This window comes from Capronia coronata (genome assembly GCF_000585585.1).
Source record: "Capronia coronata CBS 617.96 chromosome Unknown acBCG-supercont1.2, whole genome shotgun sequence".
Classification (NCBI taxonomy): domain Eukaryota; kingdom Fungi; phylum Ascomycota; class Eurotiomycetes; order Chaetothyriales; family Herpotrichiellaceae; genus Capronia; species Capronia coronata.
This window is the reverse complement of record NW_006912894.1, coordinates 3,063,761-3,088,303: the sequence shown is the minus strand read 5'-3', so window position 1 is coordinate 3,088,303 and position 24,543 is coordinate 3,063,761. Positions and strand designations below refer to the sequence as shown.

Sequence of the window (24,543 nt, the reverse complement as noted above, 5' to 3'; positions counted from 1 at the left end):
CTGGCGCCCACTCATCCTAGAATTAGGAATTCTGCATTTTCTGCCGTCTCCTCTTCTCATCGACTCTTTCTCTCCAAGAGGCACCCCAGACGGTTGTGGCCCAGACGGCGATTTCGGCCAGCACGAGTAAAGCCGCGCTGACGGTGCTGAACCAGCCGACTCCCATGGCCTGGATGGCAGGTAGACACACGGCGCTGCCTATGGCGGCGAAGATGTAGCGAATCATATAGTTTCCCGCCACCACTTCGGCCGACAGGCCATGGTGCTGCATCACATCTAGCGCGTACGTGTTGAGACTGGGGAAACACAGCCACTGGACGGCGCCTTGGAGGAAGAGCGTGATGGCCGGCAGCGGGATGGCGCCGAACTGCTTCTGCACGCTCCAGCCGTACAGCAGCACGCAGGCGGGCAGCAACACCCCCAGGAAGCCACAGCTGCTCCTCAATCGGTCCTCGGGCTCGCGACGGCCGTCTCGTCGGCGAATCCATTTCTTCACCGTGTGATCTGCCCAACGGCCACCAAAGGGACTACCGGCCAGATAACCACAGCCGGGGGCGATATAGAAGAGGCCGGCCTGCAAGGGCGAGGTCAGCTGAAAGCGAGGGTTGAGCACGTAGCGAATGGGCGTGAGCAGCGAGTACATGTTCCAGATCAAGGCGCTGGACGCGAGTCCCGTGGCGAGGAGATTCGGATACGACACCAAGAGGACCAAGACGCGCCACGGCGAGATCCATGACAAGATCGCCATGACCCGGACCCTTCGCGACGGCCGCGACGACGACGGGGACGAGGAGGAGTCATGCAGACCCAGTGAATCAATCTTCTTCGTCAGGAGCGTCTCGGGCAGGAACAGAACCAGCAAGACCGTACCGACGCCCCCCATCGCAGCCTGGAGCCAGAAGATGACTCTCCATGATCGGAAGGTCACGATCACGCCACCGGCAAAGGGGCCGAACGCAGAACCGAACACGGTCGCGAGGGAGAACCAGCCGAGGGCGGTCGCCCGCGTGGTCGGCTCATAGATGTCGCCCAGGCACGAACTGCCCATAATCAACAAGCCCGTGCCCTGCAAGGCCGTCAGGATCCGGAAGACGTAAAAGGCGGCCAGATTGGGGGCCATGGCCGTGCCCACGTTGAATGCACAGAACTGCAAAGCCGACATGATAGCGGCCCAGCGTCGACCGTACACATTGGAAATGGGGCCCCAGAAGCAGGCCGACAGGCCCATGAAGAGCAGGTACAACGCATTCGATAGACTGATCACATTGCCTGACGTGGCGAAGCTATGGGCGACCTCGGGGATGGCAGACAGCACCATGGTGGAAGAGACGGGCGACAGCAGGGCGCAGAAGGCCAGCACGCCGCTGATGAAGACTTTGTGGCGCGGACTGAAGCGCTTGTATTGCTGAGCATCTGGTTCGGTGAATGGTGCTGCTGGGATGGCTTCTTGAGGCAGCCTCGAGGCCATGGGCTGAAGTGGTAACCCCGTTTCGTGCCCATGGAGGTCATGGTCGCATTTGACGGTGAGCACCGATCTACTGGATCTACCACACTCTTGGGCATGGGCGATAGCATGGTCGGTCTCCATGACAATGGCGAGGAATCACCGAGAAAGAAAACCAGGGTCTTGTCAGTCGGATGACCATTGGTTTGTACAGAATACTGCAATTGCAAAAGAGAACAGAGAGCCTCACCAGTTTTCGTGCAAGTGACGTTCAAGCCCAAGAGAACATAGTGACACACCGGCTTCTGTTTAGTCCGGTCGGACTGTTGGCTGATGGATCATTGGATATGATTTTGGACGTCGGTGATAGTATGGAATATCCAAATTGTCAACAGGGATCGTCCAATCGATTGAGTTGTGCATTGCAGCATGGTAGATGGCCGCGTCGGAATAAAGCGATACTTGGCCACTAAGCTATCCTTGACTCGGAAGCCAGATAAGCAACTGAAAAAGTGCTTGGATACAGGTGGAAGTCCCAAAAAGACGGGCTGGATTGAGTCCTTAGGTTGCTCTTGCCATCCGGCAGGATTGAAGCAGAGCATTGAGCGACGTAGACAATCCCGCCGCCGCGTTGTCCGGGTTGTTCTCCAGGGACGATAGCAAAGAGATACAGAGCTCAATATCGCCCCAATGCGTGTCCAGCTGCTCCGCAGGCTGCATGTCCAATGCTGCCTCAACCAGGAACGTGCCCGCCATGCAGAGCGAATGGACGGCAGACCAGGGCAAGGGGAGCATGACCATGATTGATTGCTGGGTGCTGGCCGCAGTCAGTGCTGTCGCAGTGACGGACAGTTGCTGCAGATGAAGCCCCGAGAAAGATCGGATCATCTGACGAGCAGCGGCCACGGCTTCGCATTGCGAGACCGCGTCCTTCGAGAGCCGGTGATATAGGACCAGGGCCTCGCATTGGTAGAAGGTCCCATAGAGTACCGTCCACGCTGATAGACCAGTACCAGCACCACTCTTGAGGGGCTCGAAGGTTCCATTATAGGACAGTGACTGAATCGTGTGCTTCCACTTCACGATCCACGCGTCGATCATTTCTCGGCAGCCCTTGAGGCGCTTATCGACACGCTGCGTGACGAGTCTGGGATTGAAACTGGAGACGTGGATGCGATATTTGCAGCGTGAAAGCTCGTACAGAAGATGCGGCAGTGCCCTCACATCGGTTGGAGGCTCTAGCTGAGGTAGGCATGCGCGTTAGCTTTCGAAATGCGTGCCCAGGGGAATGTAACTCACGACCGATGGAGGCTCAGCCTCTATGAGTTGTGGCGGGCGTCCGTATGACACGGAAAGGTCACTGCGGTGATTCTGGTCAGCAGGAATTCCGGTCGAGGACGGGATGGCATAACTCACCTCTCCATCCGAAACAGAGTTGTGTAGATGATCCATTCTTCCCAAGTCCCACCGTCGCCCGAGTTCAGGACTCCTCGTAGATCCATTGCGGCACGCGCTGATTGCCCAGTCAATCTCCAGATGTTTCCCGATGCGGGATCCAACCAGAGATACCAGCACAGGAGAAGGTTCAATCGCAGTGCCGATGCAGATGGATATCCTAACTTTGATCCGAGGCTCTGGAATTCAAGCAATGCGCGATCGAAGAGAGCTCTTGACCACTCCGCAAGCCTGCTTTCCTTCTTGCTTGATACTCGAGTCATGATGGCCAGCATCAGATATATGGTCGTGATCGACTGTGAGTTCTCTGTCTGGTCCGCCGACCGTCGGTTGTACACCAAGTCTATCGCCTCGTTGAGGCCTTCTAGGCCCAGAACCGGATAAAAGAGCTCGAAGCCATGATAGTATTGAAGGGCAATGTTCTCAGTCACATCCCGGGTTGGCAGAGAAGTTAGGACGGAAGAGACCGAGCGAGGTGTTGGCAGCGGAATTGACTGGAAGACTCCCTGCATGCTTGGAGCTGTGGGAAAGGTAATTGGTGTCCCGAGGCTTGTCATCCTCATCGTGAGACTAGACATCTGCTTGACGACGCTTATCAGTCCCACTTGTGACGACACTTCGACAGGTCGCTGGAGTTCGGCTGTGAGATCTTTGGGTCTAGAGGCATACTTCCTGCTGGTGGCTGCACTGTCCATGGTCGAGCCCCAATAGCTGCTTACGGCCGTCAGAAGGGGATTGGGTTGATGCTTCTCGGCGTGATTCTGCTCAAGAATGGCATTCAAGCTGTCATATCTCTGCTTCAAGGCATAGACGTAGGACCGAGGGGTGTCCTGTCCAAGTACTGCATCCCAGAACATGCAGTCTTGTCCCGACTTGACACATTGACGGCATGAGGGGAGCAACCGGTCACACTTCGTTCGCCGCTTTCGGCAATGCCGACAGGGTGGTAGTTGTTCAAGAGCGGTGCTGAGCCAGGTCTCTGCAACAGGGGATTCACTAGACGATGACGAACTCGGGATTTGAGCCTGGAACGACATGGTTGGGAGTTCAAGCCCGGTCAAGGTCTGATCAAGGGGGACCATGACCGGGGCGTTTGCCGTCGTGTATGTCCAGTCGAGATCATCAAACTCCATTACCATCGCGGCGAAATCAAAGCCTGCACTGTTGGGATTGGTGAGGCGGGAAGGTCCCCACGGAAAGGAAGCATTCCACCAACTCTCCGAGAAGCCGTCGTCACCAGTCGGGGGCTTCGACTCAAACATGCCTTCCAGAAACTTGACATACTGAGTATCGCCAGGTCGGCGCAACACGATGTCGTCCAGCGTTTTCTGGATGGACGATGCGATGTTAAGTCTGCTTGCGCCTGGCACGTTGAACAAGCTCCTTAACGTCTCTTTCTTGGCCATGTCGTAGAACTCTCCACATTTCCACGCAGCAGGCCATCGTTCAGAGAGGATGTAGAAGATGTTGGAGATCCGGTTCAGAACATCTAGGGAACGGGCAACACCGATGGGGGCCTCGGAGGTGAAGAGCTCTGGGCTGCGGCCGATATTGTAGAGGAGAACGATGCCGGCCTCGAAGCAGTTATGGACGGTGTGCCACGGGAATTTCGAGCGCTGGTTACGGCTATTTTCCCAGTATTGGCCCACCAGGTTTTCGGTTGCGGTAAAGCAGGCTATGGTTGAATCGGCATCGGGACTAGGGTTGGGCAAGCAAGGACGGTGAAGCATCAAGACACTGTACCACGTGCCAAAGTCAAACCAGTCTGGCAAGTTGTCGCTCATGTTGACCGCCTGACTTCGCCAATCAAGAACCATTTGGTCCATTTCCACCACCCAATCGGCGTAGGAGGGATTGGTAAATGACTTGTTGCAGAACTGTACGCCGCTGATCTCGGACTGGATCTGTCGAGATCGCAGGGTGTTGAAGAAGCGTATATGGTCTCGCGTGTCGGGGGATTGCTCGCCGTTGTTGTTGTTGTTGTCGTTGTCGTCGTCGTCGTCGTCGTCGGTGGTTGCTGGGGCTGACGGGAATTCCACCTCGATGTTCTCGTCTCGGATAGCAAAACATCGATGGCCGAGTATGCTGACGGATCTCTCCAAGGCATATGTCTGCAAATGTTAAGCTCATTGACAGCGTAATGACAGCGCAGGTCGGACTTACCGCCCAGAAAACTTTGCGCCGAAGCTCCACCGTGGCGGGTGAACGCTCAGAACACCCCGAATTCCCTTGATGTAGCCCGAGTTCGATGGACATGCGCATGGCTTCGTTCACCAGATGAGCTAGATCCCCGGTATGCGGGAGCAGAAAGGCCAGCTGAACCAAGAGCAAGAGACACTGTATGGTTCGGAGGCTGGACCTGGCTAGCACACTGCTTATGTAGTTCAAGGCGCCTGCATGCAGAGACTCAGCAAGCGACATGGTCCTTCGGGAATCGGTGGCCTTGGAGGTCATGGTGGTGATGGCCATGATCTGATACACAATGAAGGAGTTGCACGGCGGAGGTGCCAAAGATGCTTGTTCAGGGTTACGGACCGAATCAAAGATCTCCTGCAAGTCGTCCCGGAGGAAGAAAGGATACTGTGGCAGGATCCTTTCGAGGTAGACGTCGAAGAGTTTGCGAGCCACAGCGTCTGGAAGCAAGGGCGGTTCTTTTCTTTTCGCAACAGCCCGAATCTGTAATTCGTCCCCGGCCACTGGTCGGCACAGGGGTGTTGGAAGATGAGACTCGCTAAGTAGGACATTCAAATAAGGAAGCGTCAGCTGGCCTTTGAAGGCCTGGACCTCTGACAGCACTTTGCGAGCGTCAATGGTAACCTCCAACAGTGCGTCGACTGAACCATATGCAGCGTCGATGGTCGCACTCTCAACTCCTCCCAAGAGAGTACTGTCACAACCAGAGCCAGATAGACTCCCCAGAGCGCTCGTGGCATTGAAGGTGATTGAATCTTTCGAGGCGGCGATCTCAATCTCCTTTTCGGCAATAGACTGCTCCAGAAAATGCACGATGCTAGAATACCGTCGGTATCAGTCACCACTAAAAAAAGGAGGTGCTCATACCTTCTGGGGACATCATGCTCCGACTCGCGGTCGATGCCTACACACTTGACTCCAACAGCTTTGCAGTTGCTACATGCAGGGAGTTTGGCGTCACAGCGTTTCTTCCGCTTGTAGCAACGGGAACAGGCAAAGGTCTGGCGTCGAGGCATTTTGCTCTAAAGGGAGGCAGGTGGGTGGGACGCGGCTCGATTCACGCTTTCGACCTCACGGGGATAGACCGTAGGCATGAGCGAGAAGATATGAGGTGCTGGGGGTCTCGGGGTGCAATGGACCGAACTCACCTGCTGTATCCTGGGGATGGGTCCTTATCTCTTGAGCCAGCGAGGCTAGGGACGAGGGTCTATGTGCCATGTCTTGACTGGTCAACCAAGTATTGCCTGGAGGCTGGTAGGCGGACATCAGACATCAGAGCCGAATATAGGGCGAGGGATGATTGATTGACTGATAAGACGGAGGACGTCTGGAGGTGGAGCACTCACGTGACTTAGTCTGTAGATTAAAGTACTAAATTAATGTGTTCTCCCAGCTGTGATTTGTTGAATGATTCATCTACGCGTAATTGGGTTAGATCCATGATAGTCCAACTCGCTAATGCAGATAATCTGACTACCTACTAGTAGCAGACTTAGACTCCGTACACTCTCTTCAGGCATCTATCTCGGTTTCTCTAAGCGTGGATCAAACTGACTTCGCGTCACCTTTCCTAGTTTCAAAATCGTAGTTTTGTAGACAATTTCTGTCTGGAAAGAGCGTGATTTAGAAGTCTTGAGAATCAAATAAATTCTGCTTAGGGCTGGTCGACTTGATCAAAGTACCACGTCCAGAATAGGCAGAGAAGTAGGCACCTCTGAACGCTCACGACTCAACTGTCCTGAACACACTTCAAGCAGTCCGGGAAGAACATGCCCTTAAGTCCTACCGAGCACGAGCGCCATTCATCATTCTTCGCAAATGTCTCTATATATCTTGATTGCTGTCACTGGGGCCTGGTGGAGCTGATGACCCCGAGAAGCAAGGGGCATACGGCCAGAAACAACCCAACACACAGAAACTCATCCGCCCACCCGGAGCATCGTGCATGTCCCCAGCCTATTCATCGTGGGTCATGGTTGCTGTCGCGGCATAACGTCTGTACCTATCGGCAGTCCGCTTCCTCTCGGCCTTGCCGAAGTAAATGAAGGGGAAGAAGGCGCAAGTGAGGACAATTGACAATATGGAGATGGTAATGAAAGTGTTCCTGATCCCGTCAGTTTCAAACCACGGCGTAATGGCATATCCCATGGCGAATCCCATAGTGTTTCGGATCAAGGTCATGGTGATCATGCCTTCTCCCAAGAGCTGGTCCAAAGTCAGTGTGGGCGGTACAACCAAGAGTCGGACTCGCCTTGGGATAACTGTCGCTGATGTATGCAATTGGGGAACCCCCTGCAAGCACTCCACCGAATCCCATCATGCCTGCTCCAAACAGAACAGCCACCCAGGAAACTTTGTCCGCCGATGCAACACCCCAGAGTAACAAGCCTGTCATGGTGGTGATGGTGCAGGCAATATAAAGCCACAGACGTTGTTCGGGCTCGCGAATGCCGCCATTGCGTCTGGCCATCCACATGTGGAATTTGTCCCCAAACCATCCTGAGTAGAATGCTCTAAGCTTTGTCAGTCCCCCGTTGTTCTGGAAAGGCAGAAAAAGGACTTCGGCAAAAGCTCACCCTATCAAGGATCCAAGGAAAGGTGCCACGTAAGCCACACCCGTAATGCCGGGACTGAAGTTGTATGGGTCCGCCTGGAGGATGCTGGTCCATGTCGCGTTCAACACGGTGAACCACATCAGAAACGAACCGTATTGACTGGGAATGAGGTCAGCACAAAGGTTGATGTCTTGCGGGCTCTGGGAGTGTCTCACATTCCGGACATCGCCATGATGGGGAAATTCCAGGCATGCATGATAGGACGAGTCATCATCGCCAACAAGTGGTTTTCTTTGCCCGGGATGATCCTGAACAGGCGCATCTTCTTCCAATATGTCGGTCGTTCATATATAGGCACAAGTCCAGCCTCACGAGCCTCCGAGCTGACACTTGCATCGGAGCCCTCCTGTTGAGGCTTTTCTGTCGTCTGGGCCTCTTTTGAAGTCATGTCTGTCTCGGCAGTAGTGGCCTCAGCATGCGCAGTTCCAGAAGCCGCCGCGCGCGCTCGCTCGATGGCTTGTGACTCCAAGAGCTTGCGATCGTACATGGTTTCATCCATGAAGAAGAACAAGAACACAATTGATACGGCCATGAAGATGGAGGGGAAATAGAAGCACCATCTGCTTGATGTTAATCCTTCGTGCACTCAGCCCTCCGGAAAAGCATTCAACTCACTGCCAATTCATATTTTGTGCCACATAGCCAGCTGCGATGGGGAAGAGATAGCTGGCTCCCCCGATCCACAACAGGAACATTCCGACGTGGAAGCCTCGCTCGTGGGTGAAGAACTGTGATCGGTCACTAATCAGCCAGAGAAAGGAAGTTCTTGGGGGCAGTCGAACGTACAATGTCCGGCATGGACTGTTCAACCAGAGCTTCGATGGGAGCACCGAAGAAACCATAGATGATCCGATGTGCATACCAAGTACCAGCACTTGTTGTGTAAGGAGCCCACAGATTCATACACTATGAGTGACTCTGTTAGTGCCGTCTTCCACCAGGCTGCGGCTCCCAGAACTCACCATGCAGGCAGTCATCGAGAGAATATAGGTACCCCGTCGGCCGTACTGGAGAGCAATTGGACACCTATCGTGCCACAGGTGAGCGCGTTGAGCTCAACACGGGCCGCTGCTCCCACAGCGGACAATTCCCATCGACTTACCAGAACAAACAGCCCCAGCCCAGGAACAAGAACATGACACTAACCGCCGAGTTCAACGTCGCAAGAGGGATCCCAGTGTTCTCGATGATTTGGGGATAGACAGCGTAGCCGGTGGCGGTGCCTCCAGCAACCATGAAAGTATACCTGGAAAAAAGTGAGAACTCGTTCGTTCAGAAGCGGAATTGGGGGAGCTGCCAGGTCACTCACAATTGAAGGCAGAAGGAATTCATCAGCTTTCGCTTCCGGCTCCAATTCAAAGGATCTTCGGGATCGGCACTCGGGGTTGGATACAAGATGACATCCTTGTGAGCCTTGTCATGGACAGCTCCGCCCATGTTGTTGTCCAAGTCGATCAAGTGAACCGTACCGGGCACACCAAGCTCGACATTGTCGTCGACAGCCCCAGTACTGCGGAAGCCGGTGACTTGAGCAGCCATTGCGCAGGAGTGACGTGGTTCGTCTGCGTGAGCGCTGTGTTCTATACAACGGGGGCTGAACACTTCTGCGGGCGATGCACAATGGCAGAGGAAATGAGGTGGTAATATGGAACAATCCAATGGACAAGTCAAAGCCTACGGTTGGCGGCCGACTTGAGGACAGGGTCTTTATATTACCTCGACTGGACTATCAGGGGTTCGGTTGTTGGGCAACCTACTTAGCCTTCGATATCGCAGTGTATGATAACGCCAGGTTAATGCACAAAGGTCACCATTCCCAATCAGCCGGCTTTGGACGGAGCACACTCGGAGTAGGTCGAGAGGAGAGAAGGCTGCTCTTCCCGGCACTCGATCGCGGCTGTAACAAGCTGGCGAGTCAGCACAATGCAAATCTGTCGGTCTGCCACGCTTTGGTCGTTACTCGCTGGACTGATCAGTGTAGGTTGTGTCGCCGACCGAAACCATAAGATCACCGCAGGGTTTCGCCTAGGTCCGCATCACGGATGATTGGGATACCAATTATCCTGCAATCTCTCAGTGGGGTTATCAAGGACATCTCATAGTATGCGGCGAGGTGGGGAATTCGGCTGCTAAATCTCAGAATGGAAATCGAGATAGACGTTGACGGCGTCTGATTCGATGCTATTGTCCAAGGCTCCGCCAGCCCGTTAAGGTCGGAATTACGCGAACATGGAGATACAAGATCCTTGCTGATATCTGATATCTGATATCCGGGGTCCTCTGGCACACATGTACACTGTACAGTTTGCACAAGATACAGTATCCATGAGGCATCTGTGAAGCAGCAGCGCTCAACACCGACCCAACCCGTCGCGCACCTTGAAACCCATTCCTCACGGCACGATGGCCAGCAGTTCATGTCGCTCCTTATCGCCTTCAGCCGACCAAGCGAGCTTTGATAAACACAATTTCTGACAGGACAGGCCAACCCTTTTCGTTCCATGAGCAGCGAGCTAGCTTCCATAGACTTGGAAAGCTCTAGATAAGGTGCTTCGGGTCCTCATGACTATTGGCTATGTTTCGAAGGTGCTGGTTGCTGTTGGGCCAGCAATAAACGCGATCATCCCAGGCGCGACTCCGTGAAGATAGAATGAAAGCGTCTGAACCTGGATAACTCCCCATACAACACATACTAGCAATGGCATCAGGTCGTCGAATACTTGTCGTCGGAGGTGGGCTCGGGATCGGTCAAAAGGTCACACAATATCTACTCCAACACCACACGGCGAAAGTGGTCGTCTTTGGCCTTCACGTCGCCCCTGAACTTGGTCCTCTGGCCTCGACGGGCCGTCTACACATCGTCCAAGGAGATGCCACCTCAGATGCGGCGAGGGCACAGGCCCGCGAGGCTGTTCTGGAGTTCATGGGCGGAATCGACACGCTGGTCATCACGGTGGGCGTCATGGGGGAGATTCAACGACTGGGAGGAATGAGCTCTGTGAAACTCCTCCAGACGTACAGTATTAACGTCTTTGCCCCAATGTTGATGGTACGCAATGCCCCTCTTCAACACAATATAATATACTCCACAGGGGAAAATAAAACTCATAGACTTCTAGTGCCAAACTTTTCTACCCGAGCTGCGCAAGACTCGAGGGGACATTATTATCCTGTCCTCGACAGTGGACAAAAACGTCAAATACGCCGGCTGGATCCAATACTGCTCGAGCAAAGCAGCCCTGACCCGCTTCATCCAGGTCCTGGCCCATGAAGAGTCCGACGTCAAGGTCCACGGAGTCTATCCCGGTCTGACCAAGACCACTATGCCAGCAGAAATCATTGCGGGCAAATTCACCGGCATCATGACAGACGACGAGGTCCAGAAGTTTCGGAACTGGGACAAGTTGGGAGAGATAGAGCCGCCGGAATGGTGCGCCAATGCCGTTGCCAAGTTGGCTGCCAGAGACATCCCGGTCTGGACGAACGGCGTGTGTCGGTATTACTACGAGTATGATCCGGACTGTAGGAACCTTCGAGGTTCGGCCCAGCTATAAGTATAGGAAGAAACATTGTTATCTGCATAATCACTCCGGTCTAGGCCACCTTACAGCAGTTAGTCCCGATCAAAAGGGCGTGCTTAGATAACATGTACGAAGGACTTTGATAACATATGTCAACACTGGCAACAACACTTGAATCATCTGTCAGATGAAAAAGGAGAATTGATAAAGTTTGATCAATCAACTCGTACTAGAGCGCCGTGCATATAGACATGATTGCTAAGCTACTTAATTTGGCTCTGGAATGCGGCTCGAGCGCTCTCATACAAGTATCGTTCCACTGCGGCCGGGAAATAGAGCACTACGGTCCAGCCACGTCAAACAACGGAAGAATAAAACGGTAGTACACTTGAGTGGCTGTAAAAACGCTCACACACCAAGTGACATGGATCTCACGCCCTCGAGATTCCCCGATTTGAACCTGAGCCCATGAGTTAGAGAAATTCCATCATGACGAGGAGAGAAGTTCTAGACATACTCATCGCAGATGGTGGCCGCAGTCACAAACTCCACACCCTCATGGCCCTTGAGAAACTCGATGAAGCGTTCGTGCATGAGCATGATGTTCGATCGCCCGCTCACTTGCGGGTGGATGCTGATGGAAAACGCAAAGGTCTCGTACTCGCGGTACATGAAGGTGAATTGGTCTTCCCACTGCTGCTGGATGTCCCTTGGGTTCACGAACCCGTGGGTGCCGGGGTTTCGGATGGAGAACTGCATGGGTGCTGAAGCAATGTTCAAGATGGTCAGTCAAACAACATGTCACCGCCCGAGAAGTATAGAAGAGATGAAGAGGTAGAGATAATTGCATCAGGAAATAGAGAATGAGAGACATACGCCAGTCGTCAATGTTCCAAGAACCAGGGATCTCGACCACTTTGGTGACCTTGTGCTGCTGCATGGGAACCATCCAAGTGTCCGGGTCTTGCGAGTAGTCCGTGTAGATGACCGTGTCTGCGACGTCGGGTGCCCAGTAAGGCTGACAATCATGGTGACACAGAGAATGATCGTATTCAATGCCAAACTCCTCGAGGATCTGCATTGACTTGGGAGAGACCTCCCACGCCGGTGCCACCCAGCCTTTGGGGTACTTGCCTGTGAAGTCCTTGTATACCTCGATGGACTTGGCCATGACCTTGCGTTCTTGGTCCTCGGTCAATTTGGACACAGCCTCGTGCGTGTAGCCGTGAAGCCCGCTGAAAGAGGCAAGCACAAATTCGTCAGAATCTTTGAGACTGGGACTTTGAGGACTAGGTCTCGTGTACATACATTTCATGTCCGCCATCACGCACTTTTGCCATCTGATCCGGGAACGACAAGATCGTATGGCTGGGCATAAACCAGGTCGCTTTGATGCCGCCGTTGTCGTCAAAGAACTTCAACAACCGATCGACACCGACATTGGCACCGAAGACACCTCGAGACACATCGCTAGCATTGGCTACCGAACCATTTCGAGTGTTGATCCTGACAACGTCAATGGGATCAGCTTCGAGGTGGTTAAAGTGGAGATCTGGCATAGGCAAAAGGCTCTCGTCTTACCATCCTGCGCAGGCGTCCACATCAATGCAGTACGTGATGAAAACTCGCTTGACCATGTTGGCTGTTCAGCAATTGTTGAGCTGTGCTATTTGGCGACTTGTTGTGCAATGATAAGCGGTCCAGCTTCAAGGTACTCGAAGTCTTCAAGGTGGTGTTTTTACCGGTCTGATCACCGTGGATCTATAAGTCTTCTTGCGAGGACGATTAACTGGTCACTGATGGGGGTCCCATTCTAGCACTCATAGTTGTCGACTGAACTGGTCGAAACTGGGTACAGTCCCAAAGCGGGTCATACTCCATCATCCATAGTCGATGCATTGACCTCTGCAGACCCTTTCCGGTCTGGGTCTCAGCTTCTTCGCCCGTTGGTTGAACGACATCGCCCCGGGCCTGAATGACCCGTGTGGGCCTCCGGGAGACAAATGTGGTAGATAAGTACTAGGTACATAACTCACGTTTCTGGGCAGACCCACACTTAATGGCCACGCGTTGGATAGCGGGATAAAGCGACGATACCGTCAACATCACGATAAGGGCCCAAAAGCTTTTGCTGGGCCTGAAGGTTTCCGTGATACCCGTGTTTGCCTGACTATCATGGCTGATAACAAAGGCCATTATTGCGAAAGGATGGGACAAGTGCCAAAGGGCGTGAGATGCTATTTGATACTGCGTCTGGCAAGTCATAAACCTAACAGAGACGCCAAAGAGACAGATATTCTCCAGAGGCTGAACACATCGTCACAGAGATTCTCACAACATGGCGATCGCAAAGAGTCTCCAGCTGGACTTGTTCCCGAAAGGATTCCCGAGTCTAATGAAAGCAGACTGGGCCTTGATCTCAGGCGTTGCTTTCTTGCTTATGGCATTGCTACTGTTAAAGGTGCGAGAAGCAACGTGTGAGGAAGAGCGATGGAGACTGATCACGCCGACTACTGTTCCAGCTTGCATATTCCACGGACATTCCCAAAATCTCCGGCATTCCAGAGCTCCCAGGCGCAAAGCCCTTCATCGGCCATCTTCACCTGCACGCCGGTGCCAGTGGCGAGAATGATGCCATGCTCTGGTCGAGATGGGGCGAGAAGCTCAACACTGACCTGCTCCAGGTCAAGCTGGGCAACCGAAGAATAGTGATAGCCAATTCTTTCAACATGGTACGAGACTTGTTTGTGCGGAACGCGGCTCAGACCTCTGCACGACCGAGACAGTATATCTTCGAGCATTACATAGGTGAGTGCGGAACACCACCGGCAACATCATCACAAATTCAGTAAGCATCAAACTGACTTTGACGGCGACATGAACAGGGTACGATATAGGAAGCCATTCACTGGACGACAACTTCAAGCGCCAGCGGATGGCGGGTATCAAGTCCGTGCAACCAAGACAGTGGCCGGTCTACTACCCGATGCTGGCCCGTGAAGGCTTCGAGCTTGTCCAGACCCTTGCACAGGATGGCGAGTTTGGACAGAAGTCCCTATTTGTGCTTGAACTCTTTCGCAAGGTCAGCATGAACCTGGCTTTTGAGCTCACGTTCGCCAAAAGATTCGCGCGTGCGGACGACCCGTGGCTGCAAGAATATGTCGCCAATGCTAAGGCCATCACCAAGTAAGGGGAAGCCTCTGTCCGGTTCAGACTTGTACAATGCACTGACGGTGAGCAGGGTACGAGGCGCATCGAATACATGGATCGACTTTGTGCCATTGATGCGACTTCTCCCGGGAGCGAAAACCGATGCCGAACAGGGTCGAATCGGATCTAAGAATCGCGATAGAATGATTGCAGAGGTTCTAGTCGAGCTGCAGAACAAGATCGCCAAGGGCGAGGAAGTCGACTGCATCGCCTCCTCGGTGCTGAAAGACAAAGACTCGGCGCTCAGTCTCGACCAGGCCGTAAAGTGTAGCATGTCCATGCTTCAAGGCGGCGTCGAAACCATCCCCTCCCATCTCTTTGCTGGTCTGGGAGGTCTGCTCTCTCCCAAGGGCCTGGAGATGCAAGAGCGAGCATATCAGGCCATTCGGGAAGTCTACGCCTCGGACGAAGAGGCCATCGAGAAGTCCTTCACCGAGGAGAAAGTGCCGTACGTCTGTGCCATCTATAAAGAGATGCTGCGCTATTATACCATCGTCCCGTTCTCGTTGCCTCGCGAGGCCATGACGGACATCAAATTGAAAAACCGCGGAGGCGTCGACGTTGTTATTCCTGCTGGCACCTATCTCTACATGAACGCAGAAGGAGGCGGCCATGGTAAGCATCTCTTTTCCCAAGTGTCCTCTGACGTCTTTCTGAAGAGCTTCACCAGCTGACTCGGTCACCTCCAGATCCCGCACGCTTCGGGCCCGATGCCCACGAGTTCAACCCAGCGCGTTGGCTAGAAAAGCCCGAGATCAACGGGCCCGGCCTGCCGCATTACGCCTATGGCACTGGCTCGCGAGCTTGTCCGGCGTGGCAGATCAGCAATCGGATCATGTACGGCTTGCTCATGCGTATGCTTATCGCTTTTCGCTTGCAGCCAGATGAGAAAGCTCCGCCGCCCCCAGACTACTTCACTTATGGGGAGACGCCGTGGGGTGCAGTAAATGTCCCGAAACAATTCATGGTCAAATTCGTGCCGAGGGATCCAGAGAGGCTGAAGGACATGTTGGGCGCTGAAGGGCAAAAGTACCAGTGATCGACTCAGGGAGCGAACAATTTACAGTGACATCTAAGAAGGTAGTCATAGTCCTAGGAAAGACAAAGAATGCATTTTGCTTTACTGTCAAGGGACCACGCATAGGCATAGGCGGGAGATGTGATTTCGGAGTCAAAATCCCAAGGTAACTTGTTCCAATACATCCGTGGGCCGGCCCAGAGAGACCCAACCCTTTTTCTCTGTCAACTCAAACACCACGTTGAAGAGAGTCTCACTGGTGCTCACGCCCTCTCGCTTTCGATTGATAGCTGCGGGGAAGTTCTGTTCGTCTTTGAAGAGATCCATGACCGATTGGAGTGTTGCCTTCTGACCGAGCTCGGCCGTTGCCAGCTCCTGCATCCTCGCTGTGCGCTTGGGAGAGTCTTCCATCCAGAAAGGCTCATCGACCCCGGCGTGCTTGAGGACGAGGTTGTTGGCGTGGCAGACCCGACCGAGGGAGTCCGGGACCAATTCCGCAAAGCCCGTGTGCGTGCACTCGAGGCCGACCGCGCCGCTCTGGTCACCGATGAGTATGTGGGCGCTGGCCGCGATGCCGGCGGCCTTGATCTTTTCGAGCGCCGCTTCGCGACTGGGAGACTCCAAGGCCGTCCGCAGGCCGAAGTGAATCGGCATGCGGCTAGGGTCGACGCCTCTCGCCCGGATCGCGTTCAGACAACAACCTACGCCGTTGGCGTTGAAACCAATCTTGCCAATTATCCCGGCTTCGGTGATCATCTGGAAGGGCACCCGGTCGGTGCCTGGCTCGGAGACCCGGAGGATAATGAGATTGGCCAGTTGGGGAGGTTTCCAGTCCCAGTTTTGGGAGAGGAAGGATTTGCCGCCGGATGTCTTCCAGGCTAGGCTGGTGCACCCGTCACTGTCTATGTCTTTCTTGCCATTAGGTTGAGGGTCGGTGAACATGCTGAAGGCGATCTCGCTCCGGATGTTCAGGGCCAAGATATCGATGTAGGAGACACCGGCACCATCGGCTATGCCTTGCATTTCCTTCTGGTAGCGGGGGTAGTTGGATGAGATGGATAGGATGAAGGCCTCGGCTTGCTGCCGCACCTCAGGCCACTCCATGCTGGACATTGTCTGAAACACCCATTCGTAGAAAGCGAGGGATCCTTTGACTTGAGTCTGCGCCTCCGAGCCATGCTTGAAGCCGATCTAAAAGAAGGCTCTGGTGAGTGTGATTTCGAGATATTTCGAGATCTGTTGGTGTGGTTACCTACCTCATATGGCGTCCCAGAACAGGATATGTCCAACATCTTGCCACTGACAGAGCAGGAATTTGCCGTTGCGTGCCCTTTGGTAATCGTCCTGATTCTTGTCCACCCATATACCGACGACCATGGAGGGCTGGAGCCATACGGAGTACTAGGACCTCGCAAGTCACGGTTTGTGCACGTTCCAATTCCGGACAAGTCGAAAGACCTAAGTTTTTGGTGCCGATAAGAACGGTGCAGCTCGCGGACGGAGGTAAGCGAAGCCCAGACACTGGTCAAGGTCTTGCGTATGGAAGAGTCGTGGCTGGCACGCGACCATGTGTCGGGATAAGACGACAGTCCGCGTATCAAACATACGAGGACTCGTGGAGGAGTGAGTTTCGCAGATTGCTGCCAAATCGTCAAGCACCGGCGTGCATGTCAGCAGTACTAGCCTTGATCCGGGAGAATGAACAGCGTTCAGCGTGCTTGCGTGCTTCGTGAGTATTGTGTGTAGGAAAACCCTGCGGAGTCTACTTTGCTCTGGACAGCATTCTCCGCCACCCATTTTCCGATTTTCCATGCTTATACGACTGGGCTTCTCGACGATATAAAAATTTCGCGCTGCCAATTCTAATAGACGTGCAGACATCTGACTCACCTTTCGTCGCTTTCGGGCCATCATGTCTTTGGGAACATTGCCACCACAGGTTGATGGCGTCCAGGAAGCCAAACCTGCTCCAGTCAAGAATCTGCCCATGCCCGGAATCCCTTACTTTCATCCTATACAACGGCCTGCACCGGGGACCTTTTTGGGAATGCTAGACAGCACGCAACCCCGGCCGCTGCTATTCACACCAATCACCATCCGTGGGGTTACGTTCCAAAATCGTGTCTGGGTCTCCCCAATGTGTCAGTACTCGTCGCCCGATGGACAGCTGACGGACTGGCATGTCGCACAACTCGGAAGCTATGCATGCCGAGGAGCATCACTTGTCATGGTCGAGGCAGCGTCGGTGACAGCAACAGGAAGAACAACCCCCGAAGATGCTGGATTGTGGAAGGAAGAGCAAATACCCAGCTTTGCAAGGGCGGTCCAAGCAATCCATTCGCAAGGGCAAAAGGCCGGGGCTCAATTGGGCCATGGGGGCAGAAAGTCCAGCATGCTAGCACCATGGCTGGGCGTTGGAGTGGCGGTGAAGGAAGCCAACGGCTTTTTGGGAGATGTGGTGGCACCGAGTCCAATTGCATATGATGAGTTGTACCCAGTGCCGCGTGAGATGACCATTGAAGAGATTCAAGAGTGCATCCAAGCCTTCGCACAAGCGGCAAAGAGGGCAGTTGCAGCTGGTTTTGACGTTGTCGAGATCCATGCCGCACATGGCTACCTCATACACACGTTCTTGTCACCTGTCTCTAATCACAGGACCGATCTATATGGAGGCAGCTTCGAGAACCGGATCAGGTTTGCAGTCGAAATCGTGACCGCCATCCGCGCAGAGATCCCCGAAGGCATGCCTTTGTTCTTCCGCGTCTCGGCAACCGACTGCCTGGAGAACGGCCGCGGCTGGGACATTGAGGATACGGTGAAAATGACTCGGATTCTGAAGGGCCGTGGAGTCGATCTGTTGGATGTGAGCACATCCGGTATGTCTGTCGTCGAAATTTTCTCCGTTTCTTCGTGCTAACAAGCTTCGAAGGACTTCACCCAGACCAGAAAATTGCCGTCGGGCCTGCCTACCAAGCACCCTTCGCAGAGATTGTCAAGACACAAATCCCTGACATCTTCGTCGGCTCGGTTGGGATCTTACACCAACCTGAAGTCGCAAATCACGTGTTAGAGACAGGTCAAGCGGATGTCGTCCTTATTGGAAGAGAGTTCTCGAGGAACCCAAGTTATGTTCTCACATTGGCCACAGAACTCGGCGTCAAGGTCAAGTGGCCCATACAGCTTCATCGGGCAGAGCCTTCCTACCGAGGCCGACGCCTGTTGAATCTATGACTTGAAGCGGTCCTCGTGTAAGATTCAAATCAAGATCGTCAGCGCGGCGTCTCACAATGTCAGCCACAACAGTATGTCTGTTTGTGACCTTGCGGTGGAGCTTGAATTCTGCTTTACCTTCGTGAGGTCACGTCAGGCAACCTCGACTCTCAAACGCGAGTGTAGCCTTCTGAAGCCGGTCAGAGGCTGCAGAAGACGTATGGACCAAGTACACAGCAGTCAGTCAGTCAGGGCATATTCGAGGCCAACGTACGAGATGGGGAGGTGATGATTTTCCACAGAAGTCGCGCTCTCAGGCCGAAATAATGCCAAGGACGTTGGGGGGGGTTGCGTGGGGTGCAGTTGGGGCCAGTTGGGGGGCAGGGGAGTGCAGTGGGGTGCCACTCAATTTCGTAGTCGACTTGATTACCTACGTTGTTACTGTGATATATTCCACTAATGAGAGTCTCGCTTAGACTTCCTAATTAGGCTTCTTCCCATTCACTTGCATTGTCCATCCCTTCCCCGGCTCTTCTGAGGTCTACAGTACCAGATTATTCTTCTTTGAGACGAACATCCACCGGCAGACGCTGAGGGTCTCGACCGGCCTTCTCATAACGAAGACAAGCTGGATGACCTTGACCAAAAGCTCGACGACCCTACGACTGGGCCTGGCCTAGACGCCGATAACTCAGACGACGAATCCCTTCTGTCCGAAGTCGACGAGGCATAATTCGCCGATTTCGATCCTATATCCGTCTAAGTCGTACCCGACTTTGACACGCTCAATAAGACCATTAAGGTAAAGAAGCGAAAGCGAATAGATAGGGAAGAATCCGCACCTAAAAAGAAAAGGGAGAAGACGCGTAAAAAAGCTAGAAAGAATCGACGAAGAGTAGCCAGCGATGAAGGCTTCTCTGGCGGCGAAGAGATCGAGGGCAAAAGAAGACGAAAGGGTAAACTTGGGAAGGAGAGAGTCGATCACGTCCTAAGCCGGTGGAGGTAAATGACGAAGACCTATCGCCAGGACAGCGGAGGAAAAATAATTGGGATTGAGCGATAGATGCTGCGCTCAAGAGGTTATCTAGGAAGAGACTTCGAGAGGGCGAGATTGTAAGTTTAATATAATGGTACAGCCACGGAAAGTATACTAACCACGATATAAGGACCTGGAACAAATGGCCGGCTAAGAAATTAAAGACCTCCGAAATCGAATGATCGCAGCTACTAAAACCGACGGAGAATTAGTTCGATAAGGCCTCCCCGCCTCCTAGAAGCTTAAGATGTTACCGGAAGTTGTTAGCCTCCTCAACTGTGATTGCGCCGGGTGAGAATCATCTTCATCACCTTCATCCCAAGCAGCTAATCAAGTGAACAAAACCTGTCTGTACTTTGTACAAGAGCTGACAGGACAGCGCCCGGTTTTATCTGCCACCAGCTTATCGACGGTGGACACGACCAACAGCTGCTCCGCCGCCTCTCTTTATTAGTCCTCAGTCACCGATCAATCCGCCCAATGCCGCAACCTCCACTGCGGTCCCCTCAGGCAGCTAAAGACCACCGCACTCCGGGCTGAAGGCCGCTATGGTTCGCTGCCACGGCCTAAACAGTGCGTTCAGTGCCGCTTATGTTAAATGGCGCCGGTGTCCAGTGGCAACAACAGATTAGCATCCTGCCATCCGTCGACAATGATTTGCACAAATTCCCCTCCATCGGCGGGAACGGCTGGCTCTGCCCCTCGGCTACAACGAACCAACGCGAACGAGCCAGCTGCTCTATTGCATGCAACTCCTCACGAATCCACTTGTCTAGAACAACAAGGTACGAATCGTGGGAAACGGGTCAACACAGGTCGCCTTTCTTGACCCGTCATTCCTTAACGTGCCGATAAGAGCTTGTGTGATTGTTATTGAAGACCTGCTCGATCTGTCAAGATGCTGTCCGATTGCTGAACCTTTCTCGCTTCCACAAACGCCTGCTCTACTGTTACTCCAATCATTGTAGTCAAGACCCCTGGTCGCCGCTTGGCCTCATATAACGATCTAATCATGTCAGTCTTCGAGCGGGTCCGAAGAAAGCTTTCTCGTACCAAGTCCGTCGCTGGCCTGGAAGGAGATGGACCAAGAGTTAATAAAGATGCGCTTCAACGGTGGCCGAGCAAAGCTTGCTCGTTGACGCCGTCGGACGAAGAGCTTGTCTCGAGGTTGGCATTCACCCCGGAGACCGTGATAATCGAACGCGCTCCCCGACAGAAAGCTCTCTCCTTTGGCACCCACCGATCCGAAAGAACGATCTTCAACAATGTCGAGTCTGGCTTCCTCGCGTTGCCAACGGAGCTTCTCGTGACCATTCAATCCTACCTGACGCCGAGTAGTGAAGTTGCGCTACGCCATAGCTGCTCACGATTCTTCCATCTTTACAGCACTCCATCCTTTGTGCTGACAGGCAAAGAGCTGTTCGACTTTCTGTGCATGACTGAACGTGACCAAGATCCAAACGATCTGGATAGGCTGGTCTGCGGAAGATGCCAGGAATTGCACGTCTGGACAGCCTTCTCTTCTTCTGAAATCAGGCAGGAGCCGACGGCTCGGGATTGCAGACAAATCTGGCTTTGTGCTCACCGGTCCCTGGGCTACGATAAGACGATCCGGGCCATCAAGGCAGGAGTCGACTCACCGTTTCGGGTTGAAACATTGGAACCTTGTCCGCGCTGTAGAGACTCGATCCGGAACAGATCTGTCGCGCACCGCCCGGAAAAGGGGACTTCAGCTATGGACTTGGAGCACCCCAAGGCAGAGTCATTACTCATTTCTAAGATTGGTCTCTTGCAGGCGCCGTCACCACTGTACAATATCCGGACAAGTGGCGGCAGTGGTATGTATAAGGAGATCTTTCAGGTCAAGGACGTGTCAGCAGCACTGCAGTCCATTGATTTTCGACTATGTCCGCATCTGAAGCTAGGAGATCCTTATATTCTCAGCAAGTTCTGCAGGGCCTGTATCAACACACAGCGTCTGCCGCCAGGGGTGAAAGGCCCGCCTTGTATCAACGAAAACAAGCGCCAGTTTGGGGAGAGTATACGAGGTGGAAAATGTAAAGGCTCCTGTTATACTCGAGGGTGTAAGACGCAATTCATGTTTCAGGCCCGGGAAAGTCTCTCCCCCGATGCGTCTGGACGACGACAAGTTTGGTTGATTATCGTGGTCTATCGTTGGCTCGGCCCCCTGCTGAGTGCTGGCCGAGAGGCCTCGTGGACTGATCACTCTGTGGACCATAAAGAACGCAAAGAGATGCGTCTTAGATGGGCCGAACGAGAGAAGGCAATCCGAGCAGGACGGCCATGTATGCCCAACTGGGAAATCTGTCTACTTCACCCGTCAGACTCGAACGTACGCTGACGACGAATTCAAAATGTCACGATGATGCGATTATTGTTGGGGTATTGTTGTTCCGGCAACGCAGGGGCTGCCGTATTCTTTGCTCGCTGATCTTCGTGCACCTGAATGGAACTCTGTGATGAGCCAAATCAACATCATTGACTGTGATGTCCCCAGAGGATGCGCCTTTCGATGATGTCGCCACCAATCCGATGGATACTTCCACACTCTGAGCCTAGAACAAGGACAGAGTGATTCCTCGAAGTGTGGCCTTTTCGTAAGCGCTTTACGCAAATCGAGAAGAGTCGGACGTTGTAGCAAGGAAGATGTGGGTGCCAAAAGATGCCCAGTGCGCAGTTGCCCAGACGAAGAATGACGAGCGACCGGGCGTTGCCTGGATGAAATCATCCATCCGATGCTATGCTCATTCTCTCCTTTCCACGTCCCGACGTGTCTACTCAACAAAATGGCTGGACGTCAAGGACCCAATTAGCAAGGCAGCCGCATGCATGCTTGTTGGAATGAGGCCTGCACCGAAATTGATGCATGCGATCTCGAAATGCGGAGGCAGCTACTGGGATCTTCTAAGGAGACACCTCGACACATCTTGGATCGGACAGTCTAAGCTTTGGTGGCTGTGACTAGCAACGTTATCACCCGGACAGAAAGCGATTTAGGGTGGACTCGCCCTAGCCTGACCCCTGAACGAAGATGGAAAAGGAGACCCGAGAGTGGTCAGATACATGTCAACTGGGGGCTGCCAGTCAACAATCCTCCGCCGTGGGCCGCAACGCCACCTCCGCGCGGACCATATTCAGGTCCCTGAGTACAGCCTTCTTCAACACCTTACACCACCTCACCCATAGTCTCGACCTTGTATCCAGACCAACGGATGGGCATCGCGACAAGCTTTGTTCTGGTTTACTCCCGCCGCCTCGAAGATCGAGGCTGGAGCGCCGTGACTCGGAGTGGCTATCGACCGGTTTGTTGCTGTCGACGGAGTGATAGAAAAGAAGCATCATGTCACTCAGTCACTGTATCTGGGCAAACTACTCTTCTCACACAGTGTAAGAACATTACAAGTTTCTGCAACCTCAGTCTAGCAAGCACATTCAAGGTCACTTCTTGGGTGTCTTGCTGTCTCTACATCACTTGAACCTGATAGAGACGAACAATTCTTCCCTTGCTCGTCTCATTGCCTCTTTCACCAACATCTACTCTCTCCTCACTTACTTCCGTGCCCTCTCCTATCCTAAAGACTTTGCCCTACCCTATCGTCTTTGCCCTGCCTCATCTATCCATCATTCATACTCACTGACCGCATTATGTCCCCGTTACCACGCAAATCCCTCCTCATCGCATCCCTATTGACATGGCTTCCTGTCTGCATCCACGCTCATATGCAATTGAGTTGGCCCTACCCCCTACGAAGTCCTCTTGACCCTGATGTCCCCTACTACGAGAAAGACTACTCTATGACATCTCCTCTCCTGCCTGACGGCTCTGATTATTCCTGCAAACACTACACGAAGGACTACGCCGATACTAACGTGACTAAAGCAACTTATGTGGCAGGTGGTACCTACGACATGTGGTTAAACGGGACAGCAACCCACGACGGAGGATCTTGTCAGTTATCGCTGTCGTATGACAATGGAGCCACCTTCAAAGTCATCAAGTCGATAATTGGCGGTTGTCCCATTGTCAGAACCTACGATTTCACCATTCCCGAATACGCGCCGGCCTCGGACACGGCCCTCTTGTCTTGGAGCTGGTTCAACCTTGAAGGTAACAGAGAGTTCTACCAGAATTGTGCCAGAGTCAAGATTGTCAGCAACCAGGCCCAACGCTACCGTCGGACTCCCTTCAAGCGACAGACCTCCATGAATGATCTCCCGGATATCTTCACCTGCAACATTGGCAATGGCTGTCAGACCATTGAGGGTGAGGACGTTATATTTCCCAACCCCGGCAACGATGTCGTCTATGGCCAAGACGCCATTACTCCGCATTCTGGAATTGGATACACAATCTCGGGGGCTCCGGCAACGTCTACTGCGAGTACGACGCCTGCTACTGCTGGACTTTCCGACTCTCCTACTACGGCTGCCGCGACTTCTACTAGCTCTGGATTCCCGAGCGCTCTGGTCACCACTACAACTGGAACTCCCTTGGAAACGACCACTTCACAGCCTCCCTTCCCGATAGCCAACACCACCATAACCACCGGACTTCCCTCTGGAACTGGACTCCCGGACCCTTCTGGACCTATACTTACCCTCACAGGAAGCATTACATACTTCACACCCACTTCGACAAGTAGCCTTAGCACGGCAACGATGACCGGGACCTCGACCGAGCCCTCGTTATTGACTGAGAGTTCTACGCCGTCATCGACTGAAAGCTCTACATCCTCATTACTCAGCTCTATATTGTCGCCTACAGAGACCACGAGCATGCCGTCATTCCTCAGCTCTATATTGTCGCCTACAGAGACCAC

At 53.4% G+C, this 24,543-nt stretch overlaps 10 protein-coding genes across 10 annotated transcripts in view; 5 read left to right on the top strand and 5 right to left on the bottom strand.

Annotated features, from left to right (window-relative positions):
- Positions 1-22: 22 nt before the first annotated feature.
- Positions 23-1,588, bottom strand: A1O1_02776 (uncharacterized protein; the record flags this gene model as incomplete). Its single annotated transcript, XM_007723686.1, has 1 exon — positions 23-1,588. One exon carries the CDS (start codon positions 1,586-1,588, stop codon positions 23-25), a length of 1,566 nt encoding a protein of 521 aa, XP_007721876.1.
- A 1,268-nt stretch (positions 1,589-2,856) lies between these two features.
- Positions 2,857-6,108, bottom strand: A1O1_02775 (uncharacterized protein; the record flags this gene model as incomplete). Its single annotated transcript, XM_007723685.1, has 3 exons — positions 2,857-5,010; positions 5,063-5,909; positions 5,960-6,108. The coding sequence occupies 3 exons, from the start codon at positions 6,106-6,108 to the stop codon at positions 2,857-2,859; spliced, it is 3,150 nt and encodes a 1,049-aa protein (XP_007721875.1).
- Positions 6,109-7,048: 940 nt separating this feature from the next.
- Positions 7,049-9,246, bottom strand: A1O1_02774 (uncharacterized protein; the record flags this gene model as incomplete). Its single annotated transcript, XM_007723684.1, has 9 exons — positions 7,049-7,297; positions 7,395-7,605; positions 7,669-7,806; positions 7,863-8,270; positions 8,323-8,435; positions 8,494-8,613; positions 8,670-8,733; positions 8,810-8,953; positions 9,017-9,246. The coding sequence occupies 9 exons, from the start codon at positions 9,244-9,246 to the stop codon at positions 7,049-7,051; spliced, it is 1,677 nt and encodes a 558-aa protein (XP_007721874.1).
- Positions 9,247-10,405: 1,159 nt separating this feature from the next.
- On the top strand, positions 10,406-11,261 carry A1O1_02773 (uncharacterized protein; the record flags this gene model as incomplete). The annotated part of the gene is made up of 2 exons (XM_007723683.1): positions 10,406-10,756; positions 10,827-11,261. The coding sequence occupies 2 exons, from the start codon at positions 10,406-10,408 to the stop codon at positions 11,259-11,261; spliced, it is 786 nt and encodes a 261-aa protein (XP_007721873.1).
- Positions 11,262-11,735: 474 nt separating this feature from the next.
- On the bottom strand, positions 11,736-12,865 carry A1O1_02772 (uncharacterized protein; the record flags this gene model as incomplete). Its single annotated transcript, XM_007723682.1, has 4 exons — positions 11,736-11,992; positions 12,105-12,463; positions 12,537-12,734; positions 12,810-12,865. The coding sequence occupies 4 exons, from the start codon at positions 12,863-12,865 to the stop codon at positions 11,736-11,738; spliced, it is 870 nt and encodes a 289-aa protein (XP_007721872.1).
- A 701-nt stretch (positions 12,866-13,566) lies between these two features.
- Positions 13,567-15,477, top strand: A1O1_02771 (uncharacterized protein; the record flags this gene model as incomplete). The annotated part of the gene is made up of 5 exons (XM_007723681.1): positions 13,567-13,689; positions 13,751-14,036; positions 14,114-14,414; positions 14,470-15,053; positions 15,128-15,477. The coding sequence occupies 5 exons, from the start codon at positions 13,567-13,569 to the stop codon at positions 15,475-15,477; spliced, it is 1,644 nt and encodes a 547-aa protein (XP_007721871.1).
- Positions 15,478-15,609: 132 nt separating this feature from the next.
- Positions 15,610-16,748, bottom strand: A1O1_02770 (isopenicillin-N N-acyltransferase; the record flags this gene model as incomplete). The annotated part of the gene is made up of 2 exons (XM_007723680.1): positions 15,610-16,647; positions 16,713-16,748. 2 exons carry the CDS (start codon positions 16,746-16,748, stop codon positions 15,610-15,612), a joined length of 1,074 nt encoding a protein of 357 aa, XP_007721870.1.
- A 620-nt stretch (positions 16,749-17,368) lies between these two features.
- On the top strand, positions 17,369-18,687 carry A1O1_02769 (uncharacterized protein; the record flags this gene model as incomplete). The annotated part of the gene is made up of 2 exons (XM_007723679.1): positions 17,369-18,332; positions 18,386-18,687. 2 exons carry the CDS (start codon positions 17,369-17,371, stop codon positions 18,685-18,687), a joined length of 1,266 nt encoding a protein of 421 aa, XP_007721869.1.
- Positions 18,688-20,714: 2,027 nt separating this feature from the next.
- Positions 20,715-22,064, top strand: A1O1_02768 (uncharacterized protein; the record flags this gene model as incomplete). The annotated part of the gene is made up of 1 exon (XM_007723678.1): positions 20,715-22,064. The coding sequence occupies one exon, from the start codon at positions 20,715-20,717 to the stop codon at positions 22,062-22,064; it is 1,350 nt and encodes a 449-aa protein (XP_007721868.1).
- Positions 22,065-23,368: 1,304 nt separating this feature from the next.
- Positions 23,369-24,543, top strand: part of A1O1_02767 (uncharacterized protein) — a gene marked incomplete at both ends in the record, with an annotated part of 1,707 nt that continues 532 nt past the window's right edge. Inside the window, one exon of the mRNA XM_007723677.1 lies at positions 23,369-24,477. Within this exon, the coding sequence (XP_007721867.1) occupies positions 23,369-24,477 (1,109 nt within the window). The remainder of the gene's footprint in view (positions 24,478-24,543) is intronic.